The sequence below is a fragment of the Trachymyrmex septentrionalis genome, unplaced genomic scaffold (genome assembly GCF_001594115.1).
Source record: "Trachymyrmex septentrionalis isolate Tsep2-gDNA-1 unplaced genomic scaffold, Tsep1.0 scaffold52, whole genome shotgun sequence".
Classification (NCBI taxonomy): domain Eukaryota; kingdom Metazoa; phylum Arthropoda; class Insecta; order Hymenoptera; family Formicidae; genus Trachymyrmex; species Trachymyrmex septentrionalis.
The window spans coordinates 1,787,898-1,800,740 of NW_017305694.1; the positions used below are offsets into that span (position 1 = coordinate 1,787,898).

The following is a 12,843-nucleotide window of genomic DNA, read 5'->3' on the forward strand; positions in this document are numbered from 1 at the left end:
GTGTGTGTGTGTGTAAATATTTTTTGCCGATGCTGCTGGTAATTTTTTTCTGCAAGCTCATTAAGGTGCAGGTAATCGTTAAACGTTACCAATTAAAGCGACGGCCCGCCTCAATTTCCGGCTGTCCGACGGACGAACTTCGTCGAGCGCGAGCGATTTGTCAAAAGAGCGAAAATAATTGATACGTCTGGCGGCTTCGTAAAAGATTCGAAAAGTGGAAAATGGGCGGACGCGTCAACGACAACGCGCGCAGGCCAATTAGAACGAGCTAACGAGATATCTCGTACTCGGCTCGCATGATTTTCAATTAATATTTTTGTGACTCGTTTCGAAATATTGCCAACTATACTGAAATATTGCCCATATGTTATAGATTATTATTCACTATATGACGATACCAAATGAAATATCAATTTAGTTACAGCCCACGAGCTTGCAGTATGTAAATAACTTGCATTTCCATTTCGGTGATAATTACTACATATGCGACATAATATAAATTAAATTAATGCTTAATAAATACAGTAAAGCTAAGTAAAAGAAGAATTGATAATTTGAAATGTAAATTTAATAATGTCTTAAATCACCTATCCTTAAATCACCTATCGAACACATGAATATAATCGAATTTACTTTTAGAGATATTTTTAGTAAATCAAATATATCTCATACAAACATTAATAATAATAAATTAAACGCAATCTCGACATTTAATATTGACGATTTATACAATTCGTCATAAGTTTTGATACCCATCATTAGTTAATATTCACATTATGCGAAAATATTGAAGTTCAAAGCTTTTCGAATAGGCAAATCAATGCGTCCATGCCGATTGTTGTAATATTCAAACGATGATTGACAAACCGTTACGCGTCCAATTATTCTACTTTCATAACGTATGCAAACACGTGATTTCCATAAACGCTTAATAGACTCGTATTCATTACTGTCAGCTGCACGTGAATACGAAAAAGGCATTAATATCACTTTTAATATCACAGCGACACATGAGGTTAGGTTAATGGTACAATTTTTTTATATTTCCACTGTTAAACAAAAGACCACAAAGGGTTTTGACGTGTTGTTGCGTACAACGATTTCTATTTGCATCTCTGCGCCATCTGCATGTTAAGGTATGGTTTCGCCGTCATTTCTCTTGCAACAAAAAAAAAGTGAAGAAACGACGAGCAGCTTGATTTTCTACCGACCTCTTCTTTGCTTAGCTTTATAGTTCCGGCGTATGCAATTGTCATAATGGGCGGATCCATTAGACGTGGTACGCGTCCACCTTCGGGCATACGGTTTTTTTTATTTTTTTCAATTTATATAATGCCCTTTGCATCTCCATAGCTTCGATCCTTCTGCGCAAACCATTTCTACCGTAAAACGGTCCCGCCTTTTTCGCTTTTTTTACCTTAAAACATGGAATTTTCTTCGTTCTTCATTCCTTCGTATCCTCGAGGAGTTCCTCGTCTGAAATGTGCCTTTTTTTTGCACCATCGCGATTGAACCGCTTACGATCGATTAAACAGGCCGTCGACGAAAAAGCGCAACGACGCTGCACAAGTCGCTAATTATTTGATAACAAGCGCGAGAAAGTCAAGTTAGTACTAATTTCTTAGGTACGGTGCGATCAATCGGATGATAATTGAAACGATATAGTTAATGGGCATCAATTGTTTGGCTTTTAAAAAACTCTCGAGTTCGTTAATTGTACGTGTAATTGAAAGAGTATCGAGTTTTATTAACCAAGCGTTAGTTTGCTCGGAAAGTTGCCTCGTTAGCGCGGACACGACTCAAACAGATACACCGGTAACCGCGCTAATGACATCAAAGGAAAAGTTTCACGACATTCACTCTACTGCATGATATAAATATAACTACGATAACCCGTAGGTATTATTCGTTGACCTCATCTTTCTCGTATAGCAGCGAATATTAACAAAAGAAGATGTTTCGCACAATTTAACAAGCAGAAAAAGTAATGTTTAATGTAAAGTTAAAAAATAACACTTGAAAAATAACACTATTTATCCAATAAACTACTAATCAATAATAACATAATTGTTAATTATAATTTCGCCCTCAATAATATAATTATATGTTATAATATAACATATACGACACGTCACGTTATATTGTTGGTTATAATTTCCCACATATTTAACAATCTAACTGTTACATACCACATATGGTTATGTTACAATTATATTCTTGAGTGGGAAATTATAGCTAATAGCAAATTCGATTGAGCGCACTCAATGTGCACCGGTGCACATTAAAGCCGTCCTACCCAAACTGACATAAAAATGTGTGTTATTAATATAATATCAGATTAAACCATGAAATCCTTAATACATTTTATTGTGCTAGACTCCTAAATTACTCGTGATGGTCACATTGAATCGTGACAAGCGAGAAATGACACGTTGAAGTTTCTTGCATGCCGTTTATAAATAAAGAGAGAGAATTTCGGTGAAACAAATTAATGAAATCGCTTAAAAACACTTGTAAAAATAGAAGAAAGCTATCCTTATCTTCTCTAAAAATCAGTAAATAGTCGCAAAGACACATAAAGTGAAAAAAGGTACTATATGAGCATTAAGTAAACACTGGTAAATGAACTTTACGTGCCTTTTATGACTATCTACTGACTGTCAGGAGGGAAAGGGGAAAGCTTTTTCCGTTATTTTACAAGTGTAAAGCAAAAGTGTTTTAAAGCGATCTCATTAAGTTTGTTCTTTTCTGCACTCACTGAACTGGTGCACACGGTGCAATAATTTGAAGCGAAACAAACGTGTATTTGTTACGGTTCAACTTATTGCACCCTGTGAACCAGTGTAGAGAATGCAGGAATAAAGAATAAACTCATTACTTTGTTTTACTCAAATTCTCTCTCTCTCTCTCTCTCTCTCTCTCTCTCTCTATTTATATAAATGGCATGCACGAGACTTCAATGTCATTTTCCGCTTATAACGTCACGATCCGATATAGCCGCAACGATTAGCCTTAAGTAAAATTTGTAATATAAATTTTATAATTCAAAATATTTGTACTTTACTTTTACACAGATTAAATCAGTGTACAACAGCTTTAATATGCACGTTGCGCAATAGTGTATCCAATCGAATTCGCTAACAATATCCGTGGAATACAGAGTTTGGATATTTGAATGCCAAAGCCCCTCAAAATAGCGTATAAATGTATGTATGCATGTGTAAATGTATATGCATTATATAATACATTAATTGCTACCACCATTTTGAAAGGCATAAGAATTTAGAATATGTACCAATCAAAAGATGACGCGAGTTGTCCAGACTCTGTAGATTATAGACAACTATAATAACTTATAGTTATGTTGGTGTTTACTGATAGTACGTTATTTTGTAACAAGAATCGCTAAACAATGTAAGAAAAATACATAACTATATACTTTTGCACGATTATTCACGTCAATGTGAATGTTGTCAGCTGATTTTTCAGGCGCAATTGTCGTGCATCTGCTGAGAAAATCACTTCCCGCTTGTGCCTTTAAGTGCGCAAAGGTGAAATACTTTAATGACAGAAAGGAGGAGAGAGAAAGTGAAGACTCTATGTAAATGCTCACAGAAGACGCGCGAGGACTTTCATTCGCGACGGTAACGAACCCAAGGCGGAAATGCTGCGAGGAAAAGAAAAGGAAACAGCAGAGGATGTTCCTTCCTCCCGCACAGTACCTGCGCGAGTTTCCGCGCGAGTCGACAAAATTTTTTCACGGAAGACTTTCCTCTTTTTCCCCCCTTTGCTCTATTCATTCGTTAGAGGAACTTGCGGCATGATGAAACGGTGGACTTTCGCCTCGCAACCTGAAACATCGCGCTTTGCGTTTCAGGCGGGGAAGCTACGAAAATTGCGTAGGCGTTGAAGAAGAAGAGAAATAAAAAAGAGGACAAACGTGAGATTTTCCCTTTCTTCACGCCGAATATAGATTTTAATTTTGTATAATTCTCAATTTTATAATATTCTGATTAAAAAGTTTAATTATGTGAAAGTTAATATATGCATTTTGATGAATTTTCATCTAATTAATTAACTGCAGCTATACATCATAATTCAGGGCGAGCAATTTTTACCGCGCGGCAGTCGTTGACCGTTTGATGATACGTTTTGGTTTTTAAATGGACAGTGACGCAGGAGATCATGAGAGAGCTGTGAAATAGCGCGTGAATGTACCACGTTATTTCGATGCAAATGTTTGTCGACATATTTTACTTGCCCGAATGGATGTTTACGAATTGGAAAATTAAAAGGTGCTTGTCTATGTGTATATATACGTTATTGAAATAATACAAAAAGCACATATTGCTAACCCAATTATGAGTTCATGAAAAACATATTTGCGAAATGTAAAAAACGTTATAGCAAACTTATCAAAATATATTCCAACTAAATAGAGTTATTTATTTAAAAATACATTTCTCTTTATTTCTCATTCTCTCTATTTTTTCCGTCTGTATTAATTTTTTTCAGGAAAAGGAAAAACTGTTTGGCATTGTTAATAATTATAAACTTTAATAGTTTTCTTAGTAAAAAATCAAACAGAATCTGCTGGAATTTCAGTAGCAGAGGTACGTAAAGAAATGTGCCGAGATTTGCGCCGGAATTTCAGTGGAATAATCTATCTTAACTGCGCCGGCTAAGAGCACTTCTCTCGTAAGTGCAGTTCACGTGACCGTGCAATTGTACAAAGAGAAAAAGGGGAAGTAGAGTACAGGCTTGTAAATTAGCCGGATTTCTTACTGATCGCTTCAACAATCAGATAATATAAACATTAACTTTCAATCTCTTTCATTTCTTTATCGGATTTATTCCTTATTTTACATGCCTATATCAATCTTTCTATATTTTACTTTAATAACACTGGTCGACAATGATTTTGTTAAATGTACAATTTTGGATGATCCTTATATATATTTTTATGCTGATTTTGAAAATGAGTTAAAATTTATTCTGCGGACTCCAATTTTTGTAATCGACATGCCTTTTTTAAAACATGTTGCTAACAACAGCTCGTTGTATAAAAGTTTTTTTCTTAATTGAAATGATTTATTTTTATTTGTTTTTATAATAAGTAGAAAATAATGTTAAATACAGTTAGCTATTCCGTACGAATTAGTTCATTTATGTTGAAATATTATATAAGAGATAAGTAGAGAAATTCTTTAATGCTTACTCAAACATCGTGATTTGCTTCTTTTGGCAAACAGCTTTGAAATTAGCACAAAAAATACTGTAAAATAATAATACTATTGGATCAATTTAACATAAGAAAAGTGAAATTTTATCAATCACTGAATTATCAGAAAATATGAATTAAAAATTTTTAAGTGCATGTTACTTAAAATCCTGTTTTCTTTATAAATTGACGAACAGATTTGTAGTCAACGCAAAAAATGTATAAGAACTCTATCAAATCAATTTAACGTAAGAAAAATAAAATTTTGTTGATTGATATAATAAATGCACAGCATTAAAACATGATCAACTGATAAATAAATGCACAATCAATTCAGAATAAAAGCAGATCATGAATCAAATTCGATTAGATTAAAGACAGAGTTAAAGTATCTATATGTAAATGTTGTTTCTTCTTTTACGGTTTATGCTCAGGCATCTAAAAGACACATCGGCGTATTCTAAAAATAATATTCTCTTTGGACAGCGGTCCTTTCTTCGTTGTACAATAGCTCTTCCTCTTCGTATAAATCACCCAGGAAGACGTCGGCCAGTTCTTCTGAACGGGAGATAAATTCGAAAACGGGAGGGCAGACTCTCTTTTCCCTCGTCCGGTAGGCGAACGCACGGGTTGCTTAAATGCACATGCGGAGGAACCGAAAGAGAAAGAAAGGGAAAGAATAAAAAAAAAAAAGTGAACTGGAGTCAGGTCGAGCTGTAAGACTGCAGATCGTCTTTCCACCCACGATTGATCTGTTTGTCAATTGGGCGGCGCCTTGTTGCCTATCTCTCTCCCTCTTTTCTTTATTTCTATCTTCTATCAGCGCGTTGCCTTTCGTTCTCTCTCACGAGGACACCCTTTCACTATGCTCTTCATCCTACCCAACGTTCGCTTCTTCTCACACGTTTCCCAATAGGACGTGGACCGATGTCAAAAAAGACCTCTCTCTCATCCGGATAGCGGAGTGACAGTCACGTCTCCCGGTCGTACGTTCTGTGCATATGGATTGCCTGGCGCGACCTTCTCTCAAGGATAATCGAGAATCGTTGTCATCTCGTTACAGCTTGCTATATAGAGGAAAGATCTTATCAAAGTTGCTTTCATCCTCGCGCGCGGATTCATCTACATCCTTCTCTGAAAGCCATTCTTTTGCCACCCTTTTGATACACAGCTTTTTAACCACTGCGTGACGACGAAAGAAAAACTGCTGATTGCCTGTTATACTGTTTCCTTAACACGATTTTTCATTGCATTCCTTTGTCCTATTGTTCAAAAGTGCAATGTTACACTGAGAGAAAAAATAATTGCAACTGCCACAATTTAATTTATAATTATAATTTATAATTATTCAGTGCCAACTCTATATATCTTTGATAGAATCGTAAATGTAATAATTATTACTAACGTTATAGTACTAGTAACTATAAATTGAGCTGTTAATTATTTTACCATGCAATTATACATAGACACAAATACCAAACACTTTTCTGTTAGTGTGAATGACTCTTCACAACACGAGATGTTCTTTGTAATATTGCCAATCGAATTACGCAACTCTGGACGTATTAAAAAAAAAACTTATAAATGGAAATTAAATCGATAAAAATAAATTAAATAAGAAAAAAATATCCTGTTTTTAATCGAAGCGAACTTAATAATATTTATATGCAAAGTGAATACATTTTTTTTCAGTTCTATAAGCCGATTCAGTTTGTTGAACTTGAAACGTAATCATAAACTGAAGTTGGAAAAAACATCACATAATTACATTGATCGTTGATTTAATAATGATAACCAATATAATTATGAGAAGTTATTTCCAACCTCAGTTTATGATTACGTTTCAAAACCGACTAATAAGAATCTTAAAGCATTATTGCAAAAAATATCACCTCAACTAATATTTGTACCTGCAACTTCTGACTTTCCGGGAGTTTTTTCTTAAGTAATTGCGACAAATATATATGTGCATATATACATATATCTCCACATTTCCACACGGTAATCAAATTGATAAAACACCCGTTGAAAAGTTAGAAGTTCTAGATAAAGATATTGTTTGTAATAAATTCTTTGCAGTGTTTTAAGATGCCTATTGCTATCATTATTAAATTAAGAATCATTGTAATTTATGATGTTATTTTCAACCTCAATATGATTATGTCTCAATACTTATAAATGGAATCTGCATGCAGTTTAGAGAACTGAAAAATATATCAGTTTTGTATACAAATATTATTAAGCATTAAGACACGCTTTAACTAAAAATAATTTTCATTTTTTTATTTAATAAAGAAAGCTATATAAAAAAGTACGCTATAAGAATACTTTTGTTTGTACACTGTAAGATCGTTTTCTTCGAATTTAAGACTACTAAAAACATTATTAAAAATTAAAAGTGCCCGTATCTTGTACGTGCATAATATAAATATTATCAAATTTAATTTAATAATTGCAAAGAAAGTGCTTTTTTTAAAATAAAAGTGTAATAAGAAATGAAATGATAAAAACGTTCTTTTTATTTTCGCAGGTTTAGCGCACCAGTTGTTCGCGAATGCGGCGTATGTTTCTCGAGGTGACGATAAGTCAAAGAACTCCGGTACGTCATTACACAATATTACTAGACGCAAAAGTCCAAAGGCACATATATACGAAACTTTTCTCATAAGAGCGTCGTGCAATTTTTTTAAAAGGGCTTTTCAATTTTCTCGCTACGTCGTTTCCAACTTCCACAGCACAGTTATTAAAGCGATATAAGATCTATACTGATCAAATAATAGTCATCAATTGATCGTAAATAAAAAATAGTTTGCGGGATGGATATTTATAACTAAGCATGCTAGAGAAGAAATTTCGAATAATACAAACAAGTTAATAATTTAATTCTTAAACTGCTTACTTCGTTGCTTTTGTCACGAAAATAGTAACATAATATTCTATTTCAGCTATTTTAACCCTCAATTACATGTCTCGTTTTAGAATCTTAATTTCCATGTCTGGGTCTTAATTTACAAGTCACTTACGATGTTTTTGACTAGCTTTGTAATTATCACAAATCTAAATAAAAAAATTTTTTTTTTAACAAAATGCCAGAATGTATAGAATCGAGATAACAAAAACATAAAAAGCTTTTGATAATAATTGAAAAAGTTATGCCAAAAATATTAAAGAACAATTTGTGAAAAGAGTGCATAATCAATTTTCTTCAAAAAACCATATCTTTATGAAAAAAAAGATACAGATTAAAAATAAATAATGTTTGGAAAAGAGGAAAACGTGAACTTTAAGAAAAAAAATACCTTATATTGATTCATTCCAAAAAGTATAATTATTTGCACGAATGAAGATATTTTTGTAGAGGAGACTGGTTGTCGTACGGGATTTGATTGTCAAAATGCTTACAACTCAAACAGGACATGGCAGAAAAATCTCTTTTTTTGATTGTAGACAGCTGATATAATATTAATTTGTTGTGTAAAATGGTTTGCACAAGTGTTATATATATTATTTATAGCATTTTTTAAGAAAATGAAGTTGGTGAGTAAATTTTTCTTATCATCTATTTTGTTGTCTGACAAGTCTTTGACATTATTAATCGTGATATCTCTGTATTTATAAAAAAATGACATATCTTAGAAAATCTTTGCTACAATTAATTTTAATATCTTTAGAGGGCACATTTTCAGAAAATATACTTACAAATATATTATATTTCATATAGATATATATGTTTTTTTCATTTTTCATATAGAAACTACAGTACAAAAACAAATTACGTATTTTATAATTAAAATAACTGTTTTATTTATATTAATGCTATAATTACTATTATTTCTCAATATAGAATTTTTATTAAAAAATATAGAATTAATATTAAAATAAAAATTGTATCTTTTATATATGTGTTGTTCATAACAAATATGTTACTGCCAATCCTAGAATGTATGACAATCAATCCAGAACACGGGGTTAATTGTCACATTTTTGCAGCTTTATTTAAAATTAAAAATAACTTATTTTTATGATATGATGAATTCATAAGTAATATTTTTTTTAATATCTAAAAAAGATGTAGGTATATTGTAACGTACGAGTATATGTACAATATTTCAAAATCAGGTATCCACTTTTTTCTAAAAATTAATAATCGAAAACTGTGACAACTGGCCTCGTTAAATTTTTATTGTATCGCAATTAGCATCAAGACAACAACGAAACAATTGCATAGTGATCGACAGAGAAAGAGGTTCCAAGTTTTTTCCCTCACTTCAATTCTGCAATATTAACCCCGTACGAAAATAGCGGCAGACTAAAATTTTCGCCAAATGACCGACTCATGTAGTTGAGGGTTAAAAGAATTCTAAATGAAATTCACGATTATTCTCAAAGACAATTCAGGCTAGAATTATATAGAGAAGCATCGATTACAATAAAGATTAGAAACCCGTCGCTTTTATAGATAGAGATTGCACAGTCGTGCCCGAGAAAGATCGATATTCGAGATTCAGCCCGTTAACGCTTTCGATTACTAACACTTTCGATGGCTAAATGGCTTGGGAGAGCCAAATGCGGTTCGTCGTTTCCTCCTTCGCTTAAAGCGCGGACCAGTTCGCACTTAAGCTCGTATAATTTTCGCACTAACTAGAGGGAGAAATTACCTCTTCGCGTTGCTCATGCAAGTAAATTCGCACGTTCTGGCCACTCCTTTTCCTGCAGCGTTCATTCACTATTCACGATTTCCATCTCTACCGATACTCGGTTCCAAAATTGTCATCGCGACGAGAACGCCCGAAAGCTACGCCGTTCATTCGGTTTTCGCATCGCAGAAGAAGAATACGTAACGTGTACAAAACTGACGTTACAAACTTGTTATCCTTCTTTCTTCATTTTTCGCCTTTTTCGTCGCGCTTCTGATTTTTCGTTGTGAATTTTCACGAAAATACACGCTGGGGGCTTGACGAACGTTCACCAACGTATGCTTTAATCGAATAGAGAACCAAGGTTAACGCGTAACTCAATTTTACATGCAAAACGCGCATCGATAATTTGCGAACATGCTGCAAGGTTTACGCTTTAGAGAGTTAGTTAAACAGTTTGTTTCCGCGCAGCTTTTGGAAAGATTCGAATAAAATTGCTCCTCTAATTCACGAGGGGATATGTACCCGCTTCTGTTAGATTCGAAAAAATATTGCGGGGAAAGTTTTATTTACTCTGAGAATCTCCGAAAATGCTTCGCTTTTCCCACGTGGAAAAAGGCAACGCGTGCGGGTAGTTGCGTGCTCGTAATGGTATCAGAAAACTCTCTACTTTTGTCAGTTCGCGTAAATTTGTCACGAGGGTGTTAAGAAGAACGCTATCTACGTAGATTGCCCGTGCAGTTGAACATTCCGCGTGATAAACCACACCACAGGGGTGTAATTTACAGGAAGATGAAGTTACCGTCATGGGGGAGCCGATAGTGAACTAGGTTGTTGGCGTGTAGTTTGAGCAATAGTCTATGATAGGAGCGGTCCGAAACAGGACGTGCAACGAGAGCAACCAGGCGACCAAGTTTACGTAGCACCATAATCTCACTTGTTCAACAGATCACCGCTTTCGTGATTGCCTCGTGACTTTAAGCACGTTATCGGTTTCGCGATAACATGAGATCCAAAACAATTTCATCGACATCGAAACATCGATGTAAAACAAAATACTCAAGATATTAATTTGTTTTTCTCCAGCTATTTATTATAGCCTTTGTGTGCAGAAGAACGCTTTTGCTGAAGTGTCTAAAAATTTAGCTAGATATATTGATTTGAAAAAATCTTGCATTGTATAGCGTTATTAATTAAATCAACTATCTCGTTTTTTGTCAACTAGATGTAGAAATCTTATAATCATTGTTTTATTGAGAATAATTACTGAAGAGGATCTTAATCATGGGTTAAAACGTATAACTATTATTAATATGTAATAAATCAATTCGCAATAATTTTCTATGTTGAATCTTAAAGTTGACTCTTCTTAATTAAAAAAAGATTTTTGTTGGCTTACTACAAAATAAAATTATGTAGGATGCTCAAGCTGATTGCTGGAATATTAAAATTGTTTGCACATCATGCTTGAGTTTTCTACACAAATATTTTGGTGAACTAACAAAGTTATTCAGCTCTGTATTTAGCTAAATTTTTAGATATTTCAGTACAATTATTCTTTCCATGTGGATATAGTACAATATATCGGCTTTCTTTTCAACGTTTTTCTATTGCTTATAATTTTTTTATTAATAAAGATATATACATTTGATACCATTATGTTCCTTAATGTTTGATGGTTCTATTCAAAACAATTTTTTTTCATAATGTATTTATTTTCGTGAAAGATATAAGCAATGAAAAAGTTGGGTGAAATATACCATATTTAAATATATTGTTGTCATAATGTGGCAAAGAAGGGTTAAATTTAGCAATTTTAAACAACCATTACATTATATTTCGAATAATTGCAGATAATTCTACAGAAAATCAGTTTTCTGGCGGTGCCAGAAAACAGGAATTTAGTTGCTAAAGTTGTCAGCGTTGAGTAATGCGCTCTGTGAAATTCAAATGGAAAATGTACGTCCGGAAGCTAAGCGTTAGAACGTAACATAATTTCATTTTTCATCACAAAAGCGAGCTAAACATCTTACCCGTATTGTTAACCGGATGTCCGCCCCTCACCGGCCAGCCGACGGACGTGCTCGCTTTGGACGAGAAGCTGAAGTAGGCCAGGAACTGGGACCGTGTTGTGTTCTCGTTTATCCTGAAACACACGCATTTCACATGTTAGCGTCCACTTCGTACGCGCACGTAACCGGCGCCGGCTTTTATGCGTTGCGCTTGCGACAATAAAAGAAAACGTTAGCGTGATAAATTACTACGTGTCTACCTACGCTACGTCGCGCGAGCCTGCCGTCCGCCTCGCTATGCGTCGACCTATGCTACGATCACGGTATTTACGACAGGATCTTGGCGCGCGGCAGGCAAATTTACGGATTCTTTCAAAGTGATATACAGCAAATAACCTGCAGGGGCCGCGATGTACTCGCGCAATTTATTGCGGTGTTGTTTTTGTCATCATTCCGCATACGGCTCGTAAATCACCGATGTGCTTTTATTGACGGGCTGCCCTTATCGGACGTGGCGCGGTTTCACCGATAGCCCGCCAATAAAAAGGGCCTTTCAAGCGGGCTTCAAGAAATTCGACGGATATAAAACGAATAATTCGCGATGAATGCGCGGTGACGTAGCCATTTGCCAGCCATTATAAATCAACGATCGCTTATCTGTTTGCGTTATCCGCAATCTGTAAATAATACATTGAGAAAAATTTCGGAAAATAAACAGAAGATCCTTATATCAATCAAAATTCTGATTATAATTATAATAGAATTAACAAAAAATTCTGATTTATCCATTTTCAGCCGGAATTCCAATTAATGCAACCACACAAATTCTTTTTCCGGTGCAGATTTCTTAATATATCATAATAGCTCAAAATAATAAAATAAAATAAAAGATAAATATAATTGATAAATAATCAGTTTATTTATTAATTACTATCTTTTATTTTCTTTCTACATAACAAAAATTTCTCAAATT

General features: G+C 34.0%; 1 protein-coding gene across 1 annotated transcript in view; it reads right to left on the reverse strand.

The window, feature by feature from the left end:
• LOC108751800 overlaps window positions 1-12,004 on the reverse strand; it is a gene marked incomplete at its 5' end in the record, with an annotated part of 87,642 nt that extends 75,638 nt beyond the window's left edge. Inside the window, one exon of the mRNA XM_018492208.1 lies at window positions 11,892-12,004. Coding sequence (XP_018347710.1) covers window positions 11,892-12,004 — 113 coding nt within the window. The remainder of the gene's footprint in view (window positions 1-11,891) is intronic.
• Window positions 12,005-12,843: the final 839 nt, after the last annotated feature.